The 25,500-nt window shown below is 52.7% G+C and overlaps 1 protein-coding gene and 1 non-coding gene across 2 annotated transcripts in view; both read right to left on the reverse strand.

Moving 5' to 3' along the window:
* COL22A1 (collagen type XXII alpha 1 chain) overlaps positions 1 to 25,500 on the reverse strand; it is a 260,806-nt gene that overhangs the window by 67,577 nt on the left and 167,729 nt on the right. The window contains exons 31-40 of the mRNA XM_027132542.1: positions 25,168 to 25,209; positions 22,388 to 22,420; positions 19,395 to 19,448; positions 19,068 to 19,121; positions 18,211 to 18,264; positions 16,379 to 16,432; positions 14,757 to 14,810; positions 12,036 to 12,140; positions 11,232 to 11,276; positions 3,616 to 3,693 (exon numbers count right to left, since the gene is read on the reverse strand). Of these exons, the coding sequence (XP_026988343.1) occupies positions 3,616 to 3,693; positions 11,232 to 11,276; positions 12,036 to 12,140; positions 14,757 to 14,810; positions 16,379 to 16,432; positions 18,211 to 18,264; positions 19,068 to 19,121; positions 19,395 to 19,448; positions 22,388 to 22,420; positions 25,168 to 25,209 (573 nt within the window). The remainder of the gene's footprint in view (positions 1 to 3,615; positions 3,694 to 11,231; positions 11,277 to 12,035; positions 12,141 to 14,756; positions 14,811 to 16,378; positions 16,433 to 18,210; positions 18,265 to 19,067; positions 19,122 to 19,394; positions 19,449 to 22,387; positions 22,421 to 25,167; positions 25,210 to 25,500) is intronic.
* On the reverse strand, positions 9,904 to 10,010 carry LOC113605010 (U6 spliceosomal RNA). The gene has a single exon (XR_003427033.1). It is a non-coding gene; the product is annotated as a U6 spliceosomal RNA (small nuclear RNA).

The following is a 25,500-nucleotide window of genomic DNA, read 5'->3' on the forward strand; positions in this document are numbered from 1 at the left end:
TTTGATCTGCCCTCAGACGCTGCAAAAGGAAGACCAGAGGCAACCTGAGGATCAAAGGGAGTTTTTTGGTTAATGTCTTGAAGGGAGAAGCCAAGACTCCAAACAACTGCCTCCCCGTCCACCCCCCGCCCCACGATGTGCAGAGACGTCGGCAAAGAAGGTCCCGGGCTCCTTCCAGGGGTCAGCGCTGCTCCTGGACGCCGAAGGCCCTGGAGCTCAGCGCCACGGAAGGAAGGACAAGAAGAATCCAGCCTTCATGTGAGCACGTAATGGAAGCGAACAACCCTCATCCTGCCAAAGCCACAGGAGAGCTGAAGCAGAGGAAGAGAACTGGCTTTGGAGGATGTGGCAGTGATCGGCACCCTGGCCCTGGCCCAGCTGCGTGACACTGGCCAAGTCACCTCACCTTCTGAGCCTCAGACTGTTTACCTGGAAAACACTGACGAAGCAGGCACCTTCAGGACCTCTCTCCAAATCCCCTGGGCACGCACCCACCTGGCAGCTCCTCGCTGAAGGTGCCTGCCCCGGGGGCATCTGTAGCCGTAAGGGGAGGCTCGCCCCGAGTGCAGGGCAGCTCCCCGGGAGCAGCCTTCCACCAATGCCCAACGGGAGTCGGTATGCAAACACCCCGGCTCTGCCGCCCTTTTCGAAGAACAGCTCTGCAGCCGTACCCCAGTCTCCAAGGGCTTGTCAGTGGAGGCTGCAACTCCCTAAGGGGTGATTTCTGAGACAACTTCCCAAATAAACTCCTTGCCCTTGAATCCTCTTCTCAGGAGATGCTTCTGCAGAATCCCAGCCTTCACCAAGGGATAAACCAACTTTCAGGGGACTGAAGGGCTGAGGATGCGGACGCTTCTGGACTCAGCACAGGACCACATATGGACCACTCAGCCAGCGGCAGGGCTCCTGTAAAGCACAGGCGTGTGAGGGACGAACTCACAGCCTGTCGGCACCCCTTCTCCACCTTCTCCGCACACCCGCTCTCAACACACCCCTGAGCCCTCATTACCGACAGCCAGGCCATTAGGAAGGAGCGTCAGCCAGAGACAGAATTCATGAAAATTCAGTAGCGCTGCCCCCACCACGGAAAGCGGAGGGAGGACACTGCATAGTTGATTTTCGGCCTCTTGGCTGAAAGCAGCCAATTACCTTTCAGGTGGAATCACTGGGGTAGTAACGTATTTCCCGGGAGATTTCATGGCTCTGAAGCGGGAGGTGGGGTGAGGAGTGCCCGCCTCTGCTGCCTGGCTTTCTGATTAAGGGCTTGATATGATGACTCCTGGGGAGCGGACGGGGCACGGAAAGACCCGTGAAATGACAGAGGGACCACCCAGCTTACAGCCCTGCGGTTCCTCTTTCAGTCCGTTTCTCTCCTAAGGGGCTAATTCCTGCATGATTCAGAATCCTAATTCTAACAGAGCAGGCCCCGTGAAAAGCGGGATTTCAGAAGGAAGGAAGCCTGAGCGCTGTCTCTTCAGTACACCTTCTGCCACGTTGTTCCTCCTGGCTACCAGCAGATGAAAGAAAACAGCCAAAGACAAAAGATAAAACGGATGTAATAGAGGGTTTTGTTCATCAGAAATTTTAGCGGAGAATCTCTTCTAAGAAAAACAGACTAAAACTGGACATTTCCAAGAGGATACCACCTGCCTTCTCCCTGGTTTCCGGGGACCTTTAGGAAGACACAAGGCCACTGGTCTTCCTACCACCTTGAAGGTCGCCCCGTTGCTGGGGGCTGGAGTGGAAGTGACGTGGTCATTTCTGGTACGAGGCGCACTTGGGAGGGGGGTGGTCAGAGAAGAGAGTGCCCCGGGGAATTTCAGGGACAAAGTGAGAGGCCCAAGACCAGCCCTGGGGTGTAAGAGCACCACCGGGGGGAGAAAAGGGGGTTTTAATTTAACAAGTGGCACTGTGGGTGATACACTGGATTTCCTCTCAGATTCTTTGAGAGACAGATGAGGAATGAATGGGATCACTTTATTTCTTGAACGCAAAACCAAGCAGAGACCGGGTCATGTACCGCTCCAGTTTACATTCAGATTACATTGAACGGGGGTGAAGCTGGACTGTGCTTCTGGGTTAAGAAAATAATGAGCCCAACGATATCAACACTGATACAAGCGCAGTTTGGATATTAAGAGGCTTAGCAACAGCATCTGAAAACCACTGGGTATTGGCGCTTCCTTTAAGTAACAGTGAGACAAGTGCTACAGACTGATGTTCGCGTCTCCCCAAAATTCATACATAGAAACCTTAACCCCCAGTGCGATGGTATTTGGAAATAGGGGTTTGGGGTGATTAGGTTACGAGGGTGAAGCCCTTATGAATGGAATTAGTCTTTCTAAAGAAACTTCAGAAAACCCCCTGACGCCTTCCACCCACCACATGAGGACATACAAAAAATAGTCATCTATGAACCAGAAAGCGGGCCCTCACCAGACACTGGATCCGCCAGCACCTTGACCTCGGACTTCTTAGCCTCTAGTACCGTGGAAAGTAAATTTCTGTTGTGTTTAAGCCACCCAGTCTAAGGAATTTTTGTTACAGCAGCCCAAACAGACTGAGACAACGTGGTTGCCCAAAAACCAGCAAATGCAAGTTTAAGGCGCATGACTAAGGTACTGTGTCCTTAGCAAAGAAGGGACTAAACAGAAGATAAAACCCCAGGATTGAAAACTGGTCTTCAGTTCTGAAAGTCATCATTCAGTAACAGGGGTGGGGATGGAGCGGGGGAGGTGGGCTCTTTGTGGTACAAAGGGAAGAATTAGAAGCAGCGGTAGAAGATACAGACAAGCGTAATCCTACACTCTCTGGAAAGAAATTCCTAAAAAATGTCTACTCTCTACAGAAATAACTGTCCAAACATCAAACCCAGATGGACGAGCTTTGAAAGCAGTGTCTCCTATGCCTGGAGGTCTTCGGGGTATGCTGGCTGGAGACGCTCACGGCAATCCTCAACTTGGATGGGGCCTGTGGGTCATGGACGCTCATGACCTCTCACAGCTCAAAGGTTTTATGGTTCTTACAGTCACCACCTCCAGGGAGCCTGCCAGCTCACACCCAGGAGGCTGATGTGAATTATTCATCAAAACCCCCAATCCAAAGACCACTTCCTAGATTTTACTTTGGAGATAAAAACCTTCTTGATTCCACTTACGTTCTCACCTGTACGTTAATTGGAGGAAGAGGGGTAATGAACTCATTTTTGCCTGAAATACCTGAAAGCATGCTGTTTCTTCCACATCACACTCCTTTCCCAACCAATTCACGTTCACTGGCTACACCTCAGTTTTTGCAAAGTCTGGCCAGTGAGCACTGTTTTTTCCTTTTTATTTTTTAGTGAGTTTTGTTCTCTCACTCCTCTTTGAATGAGACAAGTCTTGGTCTCCCCAGAAAAGCCTTATTCCTATAAGAAATACACCAAGTTTTAGAAACAGTGTCAGTCACAGTGGACAGACCTACAGCCTGGCCGGCCCAGGCATCAACGACCCACTACCAGATTAGCCGGGAAAGGCGTGTCCCTGCTGCAGGGCCTGAGCAGCAGGTCCCCTGGGAGCCAGCAGGGGCTGGCTGTGTGCCAGGGAACAAGGGTGTGCTGGGTGGGTAAGGACTCACAGGAGGGCCAGTGACCCCAATGCCCGGGTCTCCGTGGTTGCCAGGAGAGCCAGGGATCCCAGGTGCACCACGGTCCCCCTGGAAAGAGAAAACACAAGGTGAAGAGGTCAGTTCTGAGCAATAGAGAGCCAGGGTGCAGGAGAATTACGCCCCTCCCACCGTCCGACCACACTCTCCAGCCAGCACTTCTGCCCCAACCTGGATTCCGAGTGCCCCCTGAAGTTCATCCAAGCTGCCATCATCCCACCCAGTCCAACACCCGTGGACCACAGCCACTGACCGTGACCATGCCCCTTTCAGGGCTGACCACGCCCCAACCCTGACCATGGCTCCAGATGTGATTATAACAATGTGACACCCCCCCCAACGTGACCACAATTCCAAGTTTTATGGTGCTTTCTCCAGGCTTCATCTTGCCCCCATCCTGGACCCATGATCATGTACCCACGACCATGTACCCACATTTCAGCTTAATGCCCACATCACCAATACATTAATCCATCATTTCACCAATAATTTGCCAAGTACCTACATTTTGTGGGTCACTTTTCCAAGGGGTGGGAGCGGGGAGAACGACTGAGATGTAACCTTTGCCTCATGCATGGCGGTTAATATAGTGCACGTTTAAGTTCTGCCTTCAGCCTTAGTCACTGCTGGCTTAAGAGAGCGACACGTTTCCTGAGCTTTAATCCTTCATTTACGAAGGGCAGGTAACAGCAGGAGCTGCCAGGCCCGCACACGCCGTGCCTGTTAGGGGATCGTGCCTACAGGGTGCCCGGTACAGCAGCCAATGCACGTAGGCCGTCGTAGTTGCTGCTGTTCTCAGGTGCCTGTCATTCTGGACGTTGATCGGAAGAGTAGAGGGGAAGGAAAGAAGAAAAGGGAAGAAGTTCTGCTTTGCCATTTGCTGTAGAAGGATGCTGAGATAGTCACGCCTTCTTCTGCATAATTTCAAAATCCTCCCCCTCTGAGAACAAGGGCTTATCCTAACTGAGATGGCAGCCAAAGCCGACTTGCACTGACACAGGCTATTTAGTCTTTACACATCTCGTTTTGCGTGGATACTTACACGTTTCTGTTACATCAGTATTAACGACGAGGAGGGCTGCCCCCCACACCATGGTAAACGCAATGTATGTTGCTTGCAAATTATTACCTTTCTAAATTCCAAAATAAATTCAATCCGAAGCACACAGGGCCCCCAGGATTTTGTGTAAGAAACTGTGCACCTCTGTTAGGTCAGCAGACGGCAGCCAAGCCTGACACTGAAATGGGGGGTGACCCCGTTGAAAGCACTTAACATCTCCAGGATGAGTTAACTCGTATGACAGACGGAAACAGCCTTAGGAGGTCATTATGAAGAGCCGATGAGATAACGTGCAGCACATTTATTTCAGGTAGAACCTGGCGTTGCTAGGCAACACTGCTTTATTAAGGTTTATGTGTTTAAGCATTAAGGGAAAACCCTATTAATCATCAGCTTAGCCTGTAACCACCATCTCAATTGGAAAACTGTACATTTTGGACCTTTAAGAAAAGTCACGCTTCAAGATGATTTGTTTTTCTTGCAGTATGACTGTTCCTCGGATGAGTAGATAAGTTATATACTCGTTCAACTAATGTTGGTTGTTTATCCATTGCAAACCGCAGTCCAGACTCCAAGACCAAAGATGACTCGATCATGAGCCCATTTTCAATACTCCGTGTTAAATTCAGAAGAGAAATCGAAACAGGGCTTGTGAAGTTCTCACAAAAGAGATGAACCACAATCCAAACCTCTCACTAAACTCTGGTAACACTGTCTCTTTCCCTCCTCCCTCCAAGTGGACGGTGGCGACGTGTCCTGAGAGCTGCGGCATCCCTCTGTCCCGCACTCGCTTCTGTAAACAGTCCCCAAGAAATCCTCTTCAGAGCCCCAGATGGTGCCTTCTGTTTCTTTAGAATAATATGATATGGCTGATTCTGGGAAGTACAAGGTGCCTGGGACTGCCAGGAGATCTGATTTGTGTGCCTGGGGAAGGTGGGAAGTCAAGAAATAAGGCAAATGTGGGAAAAGGGTAATGAACTACGAATGAACATGATCAGTGCCGCGTCCCTCACCAGCACATTGTGACAGCGAGAGGATGAGGCAGAAGACGTCAAACTGGCCGTCAGGTGATGACAAGTCCAGTCTTAGGACTGAAACCGAGCTCCCCTAAAATCCAGTTCCCCTGTGAGTTGATGGCCAACCTCTCTATCCCAAACTTTATTCCCGTTCTTGCCCTGCCCCTGTTTCTCTCAGGACTGAAGAGTATCAAAGAAAAGGCGGGACTGAACCTGAACAGGACCCTGTACCTTCCCCGGTACAACCCCCTCCAGGTCGTGTCCTCACTTCTTTGGCCTTCACTGAGTTCCAAAGAGCAGACTCAAGCAGTTACCAATTAGGGAAGAGAGGGGAAGCAGACACAATGGGCCAGCGGTTAAGCGAGAAAAGTTATGGTCACCCGCACAACAGCTGAGCAATAAAACAGCCTCAGGACCCCTAGTTCCTCCTCAAGGGATATACGTAACCATCTGACACGTACCTTCGAGCTGGTCTGCAGAAATGAAGACGCCCACCCACCAGAGGATGCTGACCACAAGCATGTAGACCCCAGACCGGCTGGAACCAGAAGGCTGATGACTGAGATTCCCAAACATCACCCTGTCACCTCACCACCAGCCAATGAGAGAAATGTCCGCGAGCTGATCACACACCCTACGACCCTCACCTTCCCGTTGCTTTTAAACCCTTGTCTGAAAGCCATCAGGGGTTCAGGTCTCACCAGCCGCCCATCCTCTTTGCTTGGCCCAGCAACAAACACTACTTTCCTTCGCCACAACCCGGTGTCTGTAGAGAGGCTTTGCGGCAAATCAGGCAAGTGCACCCGAGCTCCGTTCCTAACAGAACAATGTCAACCTGGTCCTGTGACTTTGCATAAATGCCATAACCTCTCTGGCACCTTAAGACCCTCATCAATTAGGAAAGAAAAGAACATTCTACCAAATTCCCATGTATCTTCCGTAGACTCATTTACAAGGTAAGAAACCACGTAACATCAAGTATTATATAATTATATTTTATCAGCCGAATCAGAAGACAGAAAATAAACTAAGCACACAAAAATGTCAGAAATATCCATGTTGTTTTGCACCCCAGTTTCTCTTCACAGTGGTTAATGTAGTCTTCTTCCTATTACGTTGTCTTATCGTGGCTTCCCCCTTCTTCCCAAGGCTCTATTTCATGCGCAGCACAAAACCCTAACCACTGAAAGCTAAACCACACCAAAGGCGGCATCTGAATTTTCCATGCGGTCTGTTCACACCCCTGCTTCTTGCACCAGCTGTTCCCCTCGTGGGGATGTTGTCTGATCCAGGTTCTAAGCTTCCAAACACTTCCCCACCAATTAAGACTCAGCCCAATCATTCCATCTCCATAAACCCACCTCCGCCTGCCCTCCTCTCTGCCTTCTGGAAGGTATTCGAATACATCTTCATTAATCTTAACACACTGCCCTCCCATTTTGTCTGTCTGACCCTCTGACTCCTGTGTGTCTTAAAAGAAGAAGAAAACTATCCATTCATTCCTTTAACCATTAATCCAGCAAATATTTGTAAAGTACCAAAAATGAGTCAGACCCTATGTTGGGTACAATCTCTACACGCTTTCGCATCCACAATGCCCAGTGTAGGGCCTGGAATAGCCCTTTAATAGCAAATTCCTGAATGCCCGAATGAATGAACCTCTCATCACTCACATTTTGTCAGGTACTAAATTTTGCTTTTGACCAAAATCAACTTTTTACCCAGGAGGGAACATGATGAAAGACCTCTCCCAGCCCAGCCCAGAATCTGAGTCACACTGATTGATCTCTGCTGCAGGGTAGCCAGGCCTGGCCCTGGTAGGTTTATGGCCCTTTGTGATGCTAACATTTACCCCAAGCAACTACACATCACAGCTTAATGGACTGAAATTTTGAGAAAGTGGCTTCAAGAAAAGGGCAAAAGACCTTAAAGCTCGGTCAGCAAAAGCAAGGCGGCTCCTGATCGAGAAAAAAGGGGTGTGTGAGCTGTAATCTGTAATACTGACTGGAGTATCTGTTTTGGCTGCAAAACATTCTGGGCCAGTTCAACACTGTCCAGGGAAGAGATGTGTGAAGTCATGGAAGGAGAATGACATTTACTGAACATTTATGTGCTGTGAGATCACTTATCCACAGGAGCCCTTTGGGGGTTAACTATGCTTTACTCCTTTATACAGAAAAGGAAGAGAGTCTGTGAAAGAATAGGCCACTTGCCCTTAAGTCATCTGTCTCGCAAGTAGCTAAGCTGGGATCCTAACCCAGTTCTGTGTGAAGGCAAAGTCTGTTCATTTGGCTAGAAATAAGTCCACCCAAGAGAAGGAAAGGCATCTTTAAGAGTCTTCCTGCAGTTGTAAGCAATTAGGAAGGGCTGAGCAGGTGCCCAGGAAAACCCTTATACACTATAGCACCCACCCTGAAATTCCCAGGGGTTTTCAGTCAGCACCAGGAACGAGGGACAGCGCCTAGGCAAGGCACACTGCTGAACGCTCCCTCCCTCCCTCTCTCTCTCTCTCTCTCTCTCTCTCTGTGTCCCCTTCCTCCCTCCTGGTCCCCCCCGTGGGACCCCCATTCTACAACTAAAGACCTGAATTCCAATTTACCTTCCCAGCTTACTAGGGAAACCTTCATTCTAAACTACATTCTAACTTACAAATATATATTATACAATATTAACACTGAAAGGGTCATCTGTTTACACATCTCACATTTGAAATAGGAGGATGTGTTTGGCCAAAGGGACAGCACGACTTACCGTGGGTCCCATGGAGTTGAAACTGGCTGGTCAACTGGACCCCAGGGCAAGGCCCGCTGCACTCCTCACACCCCGGGGTCTCAGCCTTCCCCTCTACTCCTCACTGCTGCCTCTCCCACTTCCACTTGGGCTCTCCAGCAACTTGCCTACAGGTTCCCCACCTTCGTGCTGCAACCGTGAAGCAGACTCCACAGGGCGATCTAATGATAAGAGTCACTAACATCTACAGAGCATGTACCTGTGACAAGCAGAGGTAGACAACTATCTTTATTTGCATTATATCATTTTTCCCCAAACTGCCTGGGAGAAAGATTTCATCAACCTCAGAAATATCACAGAGAAAAGGACCTTTTAAGCCATCTTTCCCATCTCCCATTTCTGGTGCCCTTTCCGGTGCCCTTGCCTTCCTTCCAGGTCCTGAAGGTCCTCCTCTAGGGGGGAAATTGAGAGCACAGGAGCGCTGCCAGTCAGACACTGGGCTCACAGCATCACAGCGGAACCTCGGAGACACGCCTTCAGTTGGCTGTTAATTCATAGGGCCTCCAGAATCTGGTCCTGCTTCCTGCTCCTTTCCATACACTCCCACTGTTCCAGGCACAAGGAACTATCTTACACGCCCTCAAATTCAGGCAAAGTTGTTTCCAATTGTTTTCTTCTTCAGAAACTGGGGAGTTGCCAAATATTTGCTCAGATCACTCAAAGAACTCTCTCGTTTTTTCCCCTTTGATCATGAACTACAAAATCACTATTGGGGAATGCACGTTAGCCTACTATGACCTCAATCAGTGCAAGCTTAGTACAATTACAGAGGTCACCTGCCTAAATAGCAGAAAAAATCATGAAGCAAGAAAGTTGAACGTAGACACAGCAGTTACTCCTGAGGCCTCAAATTCCATGTCCTGGTTATTATTGTAAACAAGCCTTTTACATATAATAAATACAACATACTCTGCGGTTATGTTCCTCAGATCCCAAAGACACCACTATAGAATAAAAGGAATAAAAAAAAAACAATGGGTATCTGGGCCTTGAGATAAAAATTCCAGCAAGAGCAGCATGTACGGGTTCCCACTGTGTTACATCTTCAATAACTTGACTGGGACGGATGGTGACCTGATCTGGGAAAGTGCTAGTTGACTCAGAAAGCGGGTCTAGGGATGACGGGCCATGACACCAAAGGCACCTAAAAAGAATTTTTAAAACTGTTTTCATAAATATATGTAAGTGGATAAAAATATCATAATTATACAGTAATTCTTTAAGTTATGTGATTTTGAATATATGTTAAACTTAAGCAAAAAATAAACATTCTAATGTCTATCGTTGACTACGTCACACACATTCTTTTTGTACATAAATTCTAAACTTTACTGCATTTTATTTAATTTTTTACTTATTAAATTTTATTTAACTATTTACAGATCCACTTAGCCAAAAAACATGGAACGCTTCACGAATTTGCGTGTCATCCTTGCACAGGGGCCACGCTAACCTTCTCTGTATCGTCCCAGTTTTAGTATCTGTGCTGCCGAGGCGAGCCCTGTCACACGCATTCTTAAGTTCATACGTCTGAGCTGGTCAAAGATGGTTCATTGGCTGCAGGTGCATTTACAGCACACGCTCTACTCTGAACACATTCTATCTCATGCTCCCACGGCCTTCTCCCACGTTAGGACCCTGCAGAGAACTCCCTCCTCACCTTCCCCTTCCAATGGCTACATGCACTTTAAAATCAGGAGAAACATCACCTCCTCCAAGAAGCCTTCCACAGTCAAACGAGGTTGGGTCGGGAGGCTCCTCTGAGCTCACTTGTGCCTCAGCCTCCCTCTATCCCAGCACTTGTGAGTCTGCTTCTCCCCCAGCTCCTGAGCTGTCAGAGGGCTGGGAACACGTGACACCCACCCCTGTCACCCCACAGCCCACCTCCAGGTCTGACACACGGCAGAGGCTCAGTGGATATGCAATGGATGAAATAAGAAGTGTATTGTTAATGGATGCATTTGACTCAATGAATGACTGCTTCGCTGTGAAAATAACTCCAGAAAAACTTCCCTAGTCACTCAGGAAGGTTCCCTTAAGAACACTCCCTGAGGGGTGAAGTCATGTCTTCTGAGCTGTGGCTGCAGGTGCACTGAACAAGAGACTCCTGCTGTTTGCTAAAGCGTCTGCCTTCCCTCCCAGGGCCCAGCTAGAGGACGACCGCTCCTCCCCCGTAGTGTCAGGAGTTTGGTGGAAATGAGTGATCACCTCCAGGCCTGGCCCACAAAATCCTTCCACAAGATCCTCTACCGTCTCTTCCCTCATTTGCCACCGCATACGGAGGTTCTGGGAGACACTGAAGTCCCAGAGGAAGGGATGGCACTGGACCGGAGGAACGTGGGTCCCTGGACGGCCAGGTAGACGAGGACTCCTCACCCACCACAGCTCCCATCACGCTGTGAATGAGGAATAAACTTTTCCTGTGCTAATCATCTGAAATTTGGGGATCGTCTGTGTCCCCAATTAAACTAATAATACAAGATAGACCCGTTGCTTTGCTGGCTGAAAGCATCTTTTGCAACTTGATTTCACTGCAAACATTTATTAAGCAACAATTATGTGGCAACTACTCTAATGTCACAGTTCAGAGTCACAGAGCCTTTAGTTAAGTGGAAAGTGATGAACATGCAAGTGAACTGAGGTGACCAGAGATGCTGACAATTAACTTTTGTTTGGCCCCTAAGTGCAACCCATGGCATTCACCGTTCGCTAGATAAACCTACCTTAGTTCCTAGAGGTCCAGGTGATCCAGGTGGTCCACGAAGTCCCTGGGAGAATGAATGGCACAAACATAACCATGGGACCATGAGTGAGCACTTACCCATCTACCTTGTGCCGCGGGGGGCCACAGGTGGATGGGACTCTCATCGTGACCTGTTTTGTACAGAGGAAAGGTCCCTGTGTCCTCATGTAGTGCTAAGGGCTGAAAGCCACTGAGATTTCGGGGTTCTTCATTACTGCAGCAAAATTTACTAATACATCTCACTTCGTGTCTGTGACACTCTAACACATTTGTAAGTCCCCATGCACACAACGCTCTCATGCGTTTCCACATACGGTTTACCTGTCTGGACCACCCTCTCTGTGCTGTTCTGCCTAAAAAGTAATTTCTTCCAACTTTCACATTTCGCACAGATGCCACTTCCTGTGCAAGGTTTCCCCAGACTTACACAGACCAGGAAGCCCTTCTCCAGGATGTGCACTCCAGGACTGCCTGAGCTACGGTTATGTTTGCCTGGCTGTCTCATGAGCATCTCAACAGCACAGGCGCTCACCCATCTCCGTGTCCCCAGCGTCCGGCCTGGAGCCTGGCACGTGGCCAGCAGTCCACAGGGGACTCTGCTGCACTGGCCTGAAGTGGACAGGAGCAAGACGCTTCCCCCACCCAAGACCCCTTTCCCAGTCCACCTGCTTTCACTGGCTATGACTCCGCTTCTGCAAAGCTTGACCAGTGAGCCTTTTCTTTTTTTCTCTTCTAATTCCAGCCTGATCGTCATGGGCACAGAAACCCTGGACCCGACACTTACCGGTTCTCCATCTTTCCCTCTTCCGGGTGGCCCTGGGAGCCCAGGGGCACCAGGATCGCCCCTGGGGCCACCTGGCCCTGGGCTTCCTGCTTCTCCCATTGCTCCCTGGAAGGAAAAGTGGACAGTGTCCAGGATCAGTGACATGCAGAGAGTAAGCTTTTCAGTGGTGAACCAACCTGAAGGGGGTTGGTGGGCTTCCTGGTGATGCCCTGCTTCAGAAAGCCCACCCCTTCTGAGGGCATAGAAAGATGGGTTGTATAATGTGCCCCCCAAAATTCATATGCTGAAGCCCTAACCCCAGTATCTCAATTTAGAAATAGAGTCTTTGCAGATGTAATTAGTTAAGATGCAGTCATACTAGGGTAGCATGGACCCTAATCCAGTATGAACTGGTGTCCTCACGAGAAGGGGACATTTGGACACAGACATGTGGAGAGGGAAGTCAACGTGAAGATGCGGGGAGAAGAGAGCCATCAGGCCCCAAGGAGAGGGGCCTTGAAGAGATCCTTCCCTCACAGCCCCCAGGAAGAGCTAACCCTGCTGACACCTTGATTGAGGACTTCCTGACACGGTGAGAATGGTGAGACGGTAAGTTTCTGTTGTTTAAGGCACCCAGTTTGTGATACGCTGTTCCAGCGGCCTTAGCAAACTACACAACGTGGAACATGGGAATAGGAAGGATGCTAGTCGTCTTCTAGTCCAACTTTCCTCCCACTGCAGGAAACCATCATGTGTGCCTCTTCCAGGCAGTCCTCCCATTTCTGTTTGGACTCCTATGAGAGCAGGGAGCTCACCACCTTCTCAGGCTGTTCATCCCTTTATTGGGCAGTTCCATTACACAGTGTGCCTTTATAGTCAGCCAACCTTCTCTGAAATCTTCCAGATGTTTGGCATTCAACCTTGGAGCTCTACAGACGAAATCCAATCCCTTTTCACATGACAGACTTTCAGTGATGTGAACACAGCCCGGGGCTCCAAAGTGGGGAGAGACAGACAACCAGGATCTAATGAGGGAGCTGGGCTTGGAGTTTGCTCACCCTTTCTGACCACAAAGCCAGGAGCCCCGAAGCAGCCCTGGTTGTGGAACACTGCGGGGTAATCACGTGAGAGGCAGGAACTCCCTTTCCCAGGCAGGGCTCTCTCGGGCCTAGGCTGCAATCTGACCGCCTCCGACATTTGATGCAGAGGTGAGGTGAGGTACGATGTCCCAAGGAGGGGCAAAGCAAGGGATGGAGAGGACCTGTCTCCAGGCCCAGGGCGGGATCAGCTTCCACAAGCCTCAGGCCAGCCACTGGACACATCCTGCTGTCCGGGATTTTTACCACTTTGCAGAGCACCGGAGGGAAGTGCCCTTCCAAATGCAGCCCTGGGTCTTGGACCTCAGCCCAGGCTCCTGCTCAGACAAGCAGAAGTGTTTGGCTCCCCCTTGAGGCTGAACGAGCCAACAGCTCACAGCTTTTCTCATCTTTGCTCAACTGGTCCTCAAAAACCTCTTCTAACCCTCTTCTAAGCTCCTCCTAAGTGGTTAGTGCCCCACTTACGTCCCCGAATAGAGCCTAATCCTTCAGACGTGGTGTAATCTAGGGAAACCCGATGGGCCAGGTTGTTTTCCCTCGCTTAAGGATATTTTCCACAGGTTGGCGGATCATTTTTCTCTGCAGTAAATCATTTTCCTCTCTGAAGTACGTGTTTTAAAACTGAGCCTTCCCACCAAAGTGTAAAATTTTGTTATTTATCCTTGTTGCATTTTGCCAAAATAGAAAAGATAAAATGATCACTCCTTTCAAAGGTCTCAGACGAAATGGCCGTGAAGGGATTTGCATCAAGTTCAGACACTGCAGTGCCGGGAGGGGCCCTCTGCGGAGGAGGCATCGGGCACCGTGGAGACGCCGAGACACCGGTTCCTGGAGGCGAAGGCTCACGTGGTGGCTCGAGACAGCGAACCGCCGTCAGCCCCCATCACCGGCTCTCTGCTGCGCCCTCTGACACATCAGTGCTTCAGTTCCTCCTTGCCACCTGTGCTCAGTGTCTCCATTTTACACACGAGAACATGCAGGTGTCAGAGGGTGCCTGCAGTCCGGGCTTCTCAGCTCCGGCGCTGCTGACATTCGGGACGGGCGCTCTGTGTTGAGAAGGGGGTGCCGTCCTGCGACAGTTTAGCAGAATCCCTGGTCTCCACCCACTAGATGCCAGTAGAAGTCAGGAGTACCCCTCCGAGACGCTTCCTAAAACGCGAGCTCAGGAAACGGGGCGTGGGATCGCGGAAGTCCATGGGACCTCCCTCTCTGCCCCCGGGGTGTTGGCGTTTTGGGGGGACACCGTGTCTCTCTTCTTCCTAATAAACAAAGCTCTCTCACAACTCAGGAAGGTTTAACTGTGCACACAAAGGTGTGGGAGGGCGAAGTTGGTGCGCTGAACTGAGAGAAAATGGACTTAGAGTCAGACCGACCAGCTCTGTGGTTCACTAGCTACAGGACGTAGGAGAGCTGAATTAATCTCTCAGAGCCTCGGTCCCCACCTCTGTCAAATGGGGATCCACCCTACCCTACGGGTCCGCTGTGAGCGTTAAACAGGACGACTGCAGGGCCCCTCCCACCCTTCTGTTCAGAAGCCCTTGGGACCCTGGGTCCTAAACCAGGTCTGGGCAGAGCGGGCTCCTCCTTCCCTGCTTGAGAAGCTGAGAACAGCTGCTGTGTGCAGAGAGATCACACTGCGCCTTACCTTCTCGCCGCGCTCCCCATCTTTCCCAGGGGGGCCTCTGGTGCCCGGGGGGCCCTGAAGAAAGAGGGGTTATTGACAAGGTGAAGTTCAAGAGTGCTGCCGCCCCCAGAGAAGGGCGATCAGCCCCTTTCAGTTAATGATTACAGCTCTGTCCCCACTCATCCTCCCCACCCCGGCTTAAATTCCTCGCCGCCACCTCCCCCAGCCTGCCTCAGCTGCTCCTCCCCTGGTCTGTCATTCAACCTGGAACACGAGACCTCTAACCACGCAGGCATGTGTTTCCCGGTGCCCTGCCCGCCCTGGGCTGCAGCTCTCAGAGGGGACCTCGGGGAGGATGAGGGTGACCTAAGAATGTGGCCTTGGCATCATTGACCTCCTCCACCTGTGTCTTCAGAGTCCCCCAGAGGTTGAGTTTTTGAGACAAGGCTCAGGTGCAGGTGTTCCACGGAAGCACCAGCAGGGACGTGAGAAAGAGGAGGACAGGCAGGGAGTGACACGTTCGTGTAACTGGAGCTCGGTCCTGCTGGGGGCTCTGGGGCCAACGCAGGACACACACTCAGAGTGGCTCCCCCAGGAGTGGAGAAGCTGGGCCGTTTATACGCCCATCAGCCAGGGGTGCCTCTGCTGGTGGGTGGTGCTCCTGGCCACGTGTCACATGGCTGCACAGTGAGGTCTCTAAAAGCCATAGGAAACCCTCAGACAGAGGAATGCAACGTTGGCTCCTGGAAGTCTGTGGCTGGCACTGCAGTGGGGAGGGTGACATGGTACAGGCAAGGGTCCAGCAGTATCCACGGCAACCACTAACCACATGACTCAGTCTCCTCCTGCATAAAATGGGGGCAATACTAATATCCACCTCCCAGGGTCCCGAGAAGTCAATGAACGAACTCGTGTAAAGCCCTTACGACAGTGCCTGGCACACACATATGCCCACATTTGTCCTCTGAACGGCTATGATTATTAACAGAAAGGCTGGTGACTGAACAGGACTGGTCTCAATCTATTTCAGGAGCACAATTCTCTGTTACCCTTGACTAGATGCCATTGGGTGTTTCATTGCACACGTTACAGCTGAAATCAACGTTCAGATGGACCTTAAAGCAGACCCCTGGGGCCCCCACGGGGGAAGCTGTCTCCCTAAGTCAAGTGCAGCAGGAGGTTAAGGGTGAACCCGCACAGCCCGCGCTCTCCATCTTGAAGATGAAAAAGCGGACGCCTCCAGGAGCCCCTCACGGAGGCCCGACAGCCGGTTGGTGGCAGAGCTGTGGCCAGAACCTGGGCAGCCCAAAAGTCAGGGCCTCTTCCACTTCTGTAGGTTCATTTTGTTTCTTCCAAGGCAAACTCTGATGCTGATTCCAACATCAGTGATGCTCACAGCTTTCTGCAGTTACCATAGCTTCATTTACCACCCAGAGACCTCACGAGTTACCGAGAACCTCAGGTTGGTAACTTTCTAGGTGACTTCGTCGGGACATCAAGTTCTTCCATCTGTGAAATGGGAGTAAGGATGCCTACACCCCTGAGTTTTGTGGAGGATAAATGAGTTAACTCAGGAGATGGGCACTGTGGAGCCACCACCAGTGTTGGTGTCCCTGCCCTCTCCCCTTACCCCGATTACTCACCGCACTTCCTGGGGGGCCACTGGAACCAGGGGGACCTACAGGTCCAGGAGCGCCCTATTAAGAGACAAAAGAAGGTTAGAAAGGCCCAAGGTATTGATTATAAGCAGCTCCCCCAGTTTCCCTCCAAACCTGCCTTCTATTCAATTCTCCCTGATTTGCTGGAAACGTTTCTAACCTGAAACTCCCTCCACAGATAAGATGAACCTCCCGTCCGGGGGCACCCCAACTCGCCAAGCCTGAAATGAGTGGGATTCTGGCACAGAGGTGGGAGACAGGAGAACAGAAGCAGCCTAGCACCTTCCTTAAGACCACAGCACATAGGCGGCAGAGGTGGAATGTGTGCTGGGTGGGGCGGGCAGAAAGGAAGGCCAGATCCAAACATGCACGTGTCTCGGGTGGGGTTTGGCCTCTATCCTCAGAGCCTGGGGGAAAGAAAACCCCGAAAATGGGACAAACTCTGCAGACCTGCGTTGCAGAGAAATATGCTCCGGGATAACGCAGGTCGACCGTAAGGGTATGAGCAAGCCTGGGGGACCAGAGAGAGGACACGAGAGGCAGCCGTGGGCTGGACAGGAAGAGGCATCCCTGGAAACGGTGCCGGGAGGAACGACCCGGGCTTGGTGACCAACCGCTGGTGAAGGGCCGAGGGGGAGCTCACGGTGGGGATGGTGGCAGAAGCCTGAGCGGGCCTCGGCAGCACTGCTCTCGCCGTGGCTCCCTCTGAAGATGCCGGAGCTGTTCCGGCACTGAAGGGGGAAAGCTTGCGTGTGCGTGCGCGTGCGTGTGCGTGCGTGCGTACGTGTGCGTACCTGTGTTGGATCTGACTGGCGAATCAGGGCATGCTTCCTGGAGGAGGTGGATTTGAACACTGGTGGCTGGACGAGTGTATGACGGGAGAGGCGGATGAGGACACTCCAGATGGGTCACCGCCAGGAAGACGGGGACACAGGGGACTCCCAGTACTGGGGCCTCCCCGCGCTTCTCCTGCCACCTGCGCCCCTGCGCTCGGCTTCCCTCTCCCGCAGGCTGCGCTCGGGCGGGTCTCTCTCTGGGAGCACGGAGGAGCTGACCGCAAGCCCCTTCTCTGCGATGTCCACGCCGCCCAGCTCCCGGGGCTGACCCGTTCCCACTAAGTCACATGCACGGTGGGCTGGGCCGTGCGAGCAGACTGCAGCCGGGTACGTGGGGCCTGCAGTCCTGCCTGCCTGGCACTGCTGCTGCTCTAATGCCACCGCCCCTCCCGGGAGTCCCTGCGGGAGTCTGTCAGCTCCCCGGAGAAGCCTGGGCTCGGGGCTCCGCTCCGGTAGACGCAACGCTAGTCAGAGCTCAGGGGCACGAGTGCCGACCCACGGAGATTCTGGGCCTGAGGGAGGTGGGCCAGGAGCAGCGAGCGCGTGAGGGTACCCGTGTGCTTGTCTTCCTGGAGTTGCCGGAACTGCATTTATATGTGTGCACGTCCTTATACGGGTGTACATATGTGTGTGCGCATCACGGTGCGTGTGCATCTCGGTTTCCAAACGTGTGGATGTGCACGTGGGCGTGCTTCTCAGAGGGACAAACTCGTCTGCGTGTGTCCACGTGTGCGCCACCCATGTGTGTGCGGGAGATTCCTTTCGGGGCTGGCATGTGGACGGAGCCCTGAGATGCTGGGAACGTGGCAGAGGCCGGCACGTCTCTGGTCCTGGCTGCTCAGGAGGCTCCGGCCCCGGCCAGCCCTCTAGCGTGGACGGCGCTTTCCCGGCCCCCTCCCCACACTCTGCCCAGAGCCGGGAGCCCGGGCGGGGGCAGGTGCTTGGCCCAGAACCCCTCCTGTGGGACCCGGGAGGACTCACGGGGTTCCCAGCTGCTCCGGGCGGCCCCTGCGCGCCTTCCTGTCCCTTGGCACCCTGCACGGGAAGCAAAACGGGGAGGTGAGAAGTCACAGGCAACGCTGTCCTCGGCCCCATGCGGGGACGTCAGGGCACCTTCGTCATCAGAATTAGGTGATCCGAACTGAAGGACAGGGAGCGGGTCTAAAGGTGCAGAGATCACAGCTCCTGGCCTCCGCTATCGTACTCCGTCTTCCCCACCCCCGGGACAGCAGCACCCACCCTTTATCTTGACGTGAACAATATTCAGAGGGACAGCCCGGCCCGGGGCACACAGCCAGCCGGCGGCCCATGGCGTCTGAGCCCAGACGGGCCGCTCCCACGGAACTCTCAGAGAACACCAACGACTGCCCAACAAAGAGCCGGTTACGAAGCCCAAACTGAGGGAAATGCGATCCAGACGCGAACACACACTAGGCGTCATGTAAACTGCAGCTGCCAATCGGGGCTGGGAGGGAGGAGGGCACCTCCCGCCGCTGAAAAGCCTCGGGGAGCCCTGGTCCCCAGCACGGCTGCGGCCGCACAGAGTCGGGGAGGGAGTGCGTGGCGGGAGCCCAGCTCACCGACACCGACACCTCAGCGACAGAGCAGCGACATCCTGGGCCCCAGAGGCGGGGCCCGCGCCCGGGGGCTGCATTTTGGGGCGCTTTGTGAAGTCCTCTCTGCCCCAGGGCACTGGACTCACAGTCCCAGCAGTGCCTGTGGCAGTGGCCCCTGGTGGACACTCCAGGAATGCCAGGTGAGAGGGGCCAGCGAGGGATGGAGGCGCTGACGGGGCTTTCGGGTCTAGGAGCCAACAGGTGGACAGAGAGTTTTCTTACCGGTGGTCCAATGGGTCCCCGAGGCCCCAGTTCTCCAGGATGACCCTGTGATCCCTGAAATGAAACAACCTATCAATGCACTAGGTCACACCCCTGCTCCGGGCAGATGGGGGAGGTATGGACACGTGCAATGGGCATAATTTGAGGTCCACGGAGGGGGCGTCCTTGGACCCCTAAGGGAGGAGGAAGGGGACACATTCAGTTCAGGGAGCTCCTGTGCGCAGTTCAGAGCTGCAGCCGCTCAGCCCTCAGACGTCCCGTCTGACCAGCCGCCCAGAGTGAGGGGCGAGGGGCAGGGGCACAGGGCGCAGAGCCCAGGGCACTCACCGCTTCCCCAGGCGCGCCGGGATTGCCCTTCTCTCCTTTGGGCCCTTGTTCTCCCTGTCGGTGGGGAAGCAGAGTACAGCAGACATGCTCAGCCCAGAGTACAGCAGACATGCTCAGCCCACCCTCAGGTCAGGCCGCGCGGACCTGCCTGTCCTGCACACGCCCCTTCGTTGGAGGAGAAGCCAGCACCGCCAGCAACCGCCCTTTGCAGGTTCCACGCCGCTTTCTACTCACGCGTGGGCAGATTTTGGAGACCTTGCCCCCGAGGCTCCTGCCTGCCCTCCCCCAAGCTCATCACTGATCCCCGAGTTAGTGTCTGCACGGCCCTGGGCTGGGGGCGTCACTCCCTCTGCACCAGCTGTTGAGTGGAATCTGCACAGTACACCTCGGAGAGCCTGGATTAAATGAGGTTGCTCTTGCAAGCTCATTCCTTCTAGAATCTCCATTTCCCACCGGCTCAGAAGAACGCACTCTGGCTCCATTCACCAGACAACAATACCCTTATTTCTAGCATGGTTTCCTCCTAGAAAAGTTCCCGTGGGGGGCTGGGGGATTTGCAAAATTCTTTTGTCTGGTCCACAAGTCCCTGGAGATACAATCTGCAAAGATGAAAGGGCTTACGGGACGCACTCGGGTGACGCACAGGGAAGGAGCCTGCACACGCTTTCTGCCAGCTGGGGGAAGGAACAGTGGGTGGCAGGAAGCGGGCTCAGGAACCAGGAGTGGTCAGGCCAGGACAGAGGAGAGACCCTGGGGACTCACAGGCAAGATGCTCAAGGCATTTATTTCTACCCAGGGCCTGAGAGCCGGGAGGCAGAGTCTTCCCTGCAGGGGTGCACACTCGGTGCCCATCAGTAGCTGCTGAACGCTGAATGCGGGAGCGTCGTTCTCCCCCAAATGCCCCCTTGGCGATGTCAGCCCAGCCAAATCCCCTCTCTGGGCTCAGCAGACGCAGGGCACTGGTTGGGCGTCTGGGAATCCTTTGCAGGCTGAGGGGGTGGAGTCAGGCTGCCTTCCCGAGGTGGCTGCTTCTAAGCCAGTTACAAAGCCTCACTTAAGTTCTTAACGGCAATGTCTCCAAGCCTGAGGCTGCCTGGCCCTCCCTCCTCCAGCTAAGGAATGGGTTCCCTTCTCCTCTCTGACATCTCCAGACCTGCTCACCATCTCACAGCCCCTGCTCTGCTCTCCGCAAACGGCCATCACCCTGCTATCTCGAGGCCTCCCCGCTGGGGTCCCTGACATCCCCAGAAGGTTTCTCAACCCTGGAGCGGCAGGAAGAGGGGCTCTCCTTCCAGCCCTCCTCCCCCTTTTTATTCCCCTTCTTAATCATGCTGCAAACTTTGCCGCCCCTCCAAATTTCACGGCCCCTCCCCGTGTGCAGGGGCTGGAAGGCACACAGCTGGGAGCAAGGAGAAATCAAACAGAAGAACATCTTTCAAAACCATCAATACAACACGGTTACCATGGCAATGAGGCAGCCCCAGAGGGATTCATGCAACAATCCACAATGAATCTTTTTTTTTTTTCCATGGACACAGGCTCGTTGCTTTGCATCTGAAAGTGACTTCCTGGTTTCTGCACAGCTCCGACCCTGCAGGAAGGTGGTACCACTGCGATTCAAAGAGGAGGCTGGGCAGACCTCTGGCTCTCTCTCAGTCCCTTCCCATGGGAGCACCTTGGAAATCATCTTTTATGGAGCAATTCCTTTAAGCAGAGGCTGGATGTGCAGGTCTGCCTCAAGATCTGGGGACTCAGGGTGGGCGTGAGGGAGGGAGACCCAGAGGCATCGGGTAGGTGCGTGTGGTCCTGGAAGAGGAAGACGGTGGGGCTCGGCCAGGGCCTCGTGGCTGACAACCAAGTCTCAGTTGCTAAGTCCAGGAAGGCCTTTTGCAGGAAGCTTCACTCCTCCGAGCCACGGGCCATCCCTGGGCACAGGGACGGTCACAGCGATGCCTGCATTGCACCTGCCGCGTTCGAGGCTCTGCCGCCTTGTCCCTTTGAGCCCTTCCTCTGAGAGAGCAGAGGACCCAGCCTGCTCCCCCCGCATCTCCCGGCACTTCTGCAGCCGCACTGCCCCGTGACGGCCCTCTCGCCCTCGCTTCCTCCTCCGAAGCAGCTCAAAATCATCCTCCCACTTCCGCAGTGATTCCGGCACCGACTCAGCCTCTCTCTCTCTACTCTGTTCTTTTCCATCAGATACAGGGTCCTTTTGAGCTTCTTAAGTCACAGCTACTTAAGCGTGGAAACAGGTGGATCCTCCACACAAGCCCCTCCGCCGCCGCGCGTGGTGCGGCCTGTCAAGTCCTAACAGCGGGAGAACCACGTCCCTGAGAGCAAAGGAGCCACAGGAGGCTGTTGGCTGACCTCACGGCAGGCAGAGCCCCTGAACGCGCTTATTTCCACGGGGGCTGCTCGTGGAGAGAGGAGGGAAAGGTTCCTGGAGGCTGCAGCCATGGCGAGCATCCTTTTCGGTCAAGCGTCTTCATCTTCACGAGAAGCCACAAGCTGTCCCTCCACCAGCCACCCTCCACGCAGGCTGGGTCCCCTCCGGCCTCCGAACTGCCCCTCTCAACCTGTCCCTTCGAGGCCCTCCAGGCCCGGGGCCCCTCACTGCAGACACCCACTGAACTGCCTGCTCTGCCCTTTGGTCTTCTGCCAGCCCACATGACTCTGTCCTGCTCGGAACCACCAGCCACTCTCTGTGTAGTGAGGAGGTAACTTTACCCAAAGAGAGGGCTGGCCTTCGCCCTTGGCTACTGGCAGGCAGCCTCCAGGCCCCTGGAACCTCCTGTCCGACCCTGGAGCTGGTTCCTCGCAGGGTCTGTCCCCACTGGCTGCCAGGACAAGGTCGGGAAGCCCAGATGCCTGGCAGCGACTGGGACGCAGGGGCTGAGAGTTAGGACGCAGCCCGGGCCCAGCTCCCAGAGCCCCCGGGGACATCGCGAGCCAGGCTGGGGGACACCGTGCAGCCCCGAGGAGCCGCTGCTACTTACTGGCATCCCTGGGTGCGGCGTGAACGGGGACGTCTGAAAAGGAAGCCAGAAATGAGAAGGACGTGAATCGACGTTAACAACCTGCCTCTGACAGATTTACCGAGTAAATGAACACAGCCCCGAGGGCTCCTGTAACGATGACTAGTTTTGACAGTTAGGATCCCGTGCTCCTTTCAAGTCCCTGAGCGGCTATTAAGTCCGGGAAGCACAGTGGTTAGCTGTGGGAACGCTGGAGTCCCGCAGCCTGAGCTCAAAGCCTGTCACCTCCACCTTAAACTGTGTGACATCGGACACCTGCCAGCTTCTCTGCTCTCATCGGTGAAATGGGATGACACATTCTCCTCTCAGGGTAAGGCGGGGCCGAAACGGAAGAATCCATGCGAGTAATCAGAGCCGTGCCTGGACCGCTGGATCCCTCCACCACCAGCGGCTGCTGGCAATGACGCAGGTGACAAGGAAGCCAGGCTGCGGGACTCAGCTCTGGGCCCAGGGAGCCCAGCTGATGCAAACTCTCTGTCCCAGCAGCTGAGGATCCCATGGACTGGCCCCCGCACGGCCGTCTCTCTGCGTTGCATGAATACTTCCCAGGCGGCCTGCTTCCTCCCATCTCAAAGCTCCCGCACCCGCCGCTCCCCTGGCCTGGAACGCGCTTCCCTTCTCCTTTACCTGACTGACCAAGCCCACCCTTCAGAGCTCGTGTTTGAATGTCCTGTCTTCAGAGATCTCCCTCCCCCTGCACCACTCAAATATAAATGAGGCCCCCTTGCTATGCACCTGCTCTTTGCCTTCACAGCATTTACTATGATTTGCAGAATCCGTGTGTCTGGGCCGCCACGTGACTAGAGTGTATCTCCCTGACGAGGCTCTGCCAACGTCTGGCTCACAGCAGGTGCTCAAATATAAGTGAGCAGACAAAAGGACGTCGTGGGTTCTAGTCCAAAAACGCAATGAATTCGACAAGGAGGGAAAAAAAGGGCATTTCCTACACCGTGCCCTCCATCTCTCCAAACCCCAGTCTCGTCCCCAAAAGAAAACACTGTTTTTCAGTTTAGCATATTTTAGACCCATTTGTATCTATTTCCAGTTGCAATTATGAATGTACAGGAATGCGTAACTTTGCACGAGAGTTATACAAGTAAGAACAGCAAGCATTATTTATGGCTGTTGATATGTGTTAACTCATCTATTCCTCACAGTAAAAGAAGCAGTTTTATCTGGTTTTGCCCTGCTTTTATACGTAAGAAGACTGAAGGTCAGAGAAAGAAATTTCTTAATGAAGTTCACACAGCCAGTGAATGCTGGATATCACGCAGGTGGGCTGCGGAGTCCGTGTTAGCCTGCACACGCACCGTAATTCATAAATTAGTTTTGCTACTTAACTTTTCTGGAATATTGGCGTCTGTTTAAAGCCATATGCGTAGTGCACGTGTGTGTGTTTAATTTTTATGAAGTAGGATTCCATGACACACATATTCCGTGGTTTAGTTAATTCTTTGCTTCTGGTCATGTAGGTTGCCTGTGATTTTTCATGATAAGCAACACCACAATGTAAATCCTTGTACGTGATTTTTAAAATACACACAGTGCAAATAATTCTTCGGGCTAGATGCCTAGGAATGGACTGTCTAATCTGATGGTTAGACAGACACTTTATGATACGTTAATACCAAGTAACCTCTCAAATAAGCGTTACCAATATGCCTCCCACCGAAAGGCGGTGCTCCTTCCCTGCAAACTTGCCTACGTTAAATATCACCAGTCTTAAACAACTAGTTTAAACGACTTAAACTACAGCCAGTCTGACTGTAGACGACTTTACACAGCCAGTTCTGACTCTAAATTTGACTCTGAAACACTTGCTGCGTCTCATTTTGAGGGGCCTGTGTGTGGGGAGAAAACAGTGGTGGCATCACGATGTAACACAGAGAAGACCACGGAGGGCCCATCTTAGTCACACTGCAAATGGGGTTTCTGGGTGTTCAGGCTCTCTCATCTCCTGCCCTCCATATGAGGCAGTCCCCTGTTGTAGCTACTAAGTGACCAATCCCTACGTGCCCCGCCATGGCCAGCATCATGGCCACGTTCACCTCCCCCAAAATCATCCGATCAAAGCACAGAATATCAAGGCAGGGAAGAAACATTCACATGAAAAAAAAAAGCAAACTATATTCACATATTTATATAGCCTTCGTTTTTTTTTTTTAATTTAGTATTTATTATGTACCAGAAACTGTGCACTGTAGCTTGTATTATTTCAGTGAATTTTCACTACAAATGCACAAGATAGCTATAGGTATAACATTTTTTCTTAACAGATGAGAAGACCAAGTCTTTTTGACGTTAAATAACATGTCTAAGACCGCAGTGCTGGTGAACGGCACAGCCAGGATTCAAACCCACTTTTATCCTGGCTCCAAAGCCCGCGCTGTTACTACTCATCCCGAACTCACAACGCCCACCTTCAGACACGCGAAGGGTAGAAGCGCGAGTCGTGGCTGTATATCTGTGTTGTAGTCTTACCCTGGACAAACGGCTTCTTGTCTCTGGACTTCTGTTTCCCCATAGGCAAGAGGTGGGTATGTACGCTCAGGGTCTAGCCAGTGTTCTAATAAACAGTAACTGTGCTCGCTGACGAAAATCAATCAGTAAGCACAAGGTGGTTCCTAGTGAAGCTTACGCAGTTTTGGATTACAGGACCTGACAAACTCCCTTAAAAAGATACTTATAACTAAGTGGTATGTGTGCAGAAGGAGAAAGGGTTAGAAGCAGAGTTAACTTACAGTTCCAGGTAATCCCGGGGGGCCTGCTGGACCCGTTTCACCCTAGATGAAGACATGGAAAATAAATTACCATTAACCCTCTGCCAGCTCTGCCTGTCCTGGGATACCTTTCCCAAGACAACAGAATCCCCCACCCCACGTCTACCTGATAGATAGATGGATAGATGGATTCCAAATTATAAACTACTGCAGACACATCAGAACTTTATTTTGAGAAGTATCTATGCTGGTATGTGTAGCTGTAGATCGTCTATATCACTAAACACTATTCCATGGTGCACATGGAAATAAAGTGATCCATGATCCAACTTTTTTTTTAAGTATAAGATACTT

Source organism: Aethalodelphis obliquidens, unplaced genomic scaffold (assembly GCF_003676395.1).
Source record: "Aethalodelphis obliquidens isolate GAN/ISIS:26980383/991018 unplaced genomic scaffold, ASM367639v1 scaffold41, whole genome shotgun sequence".
NCBI classification, from domain to species: domain Eukaryota; kingdom Metazoa; phylum Chordata; class Mammalia; order Artiodactyla; family Delphinidae; genus Aethalodelphis; species Aethalodelphis obliquidens.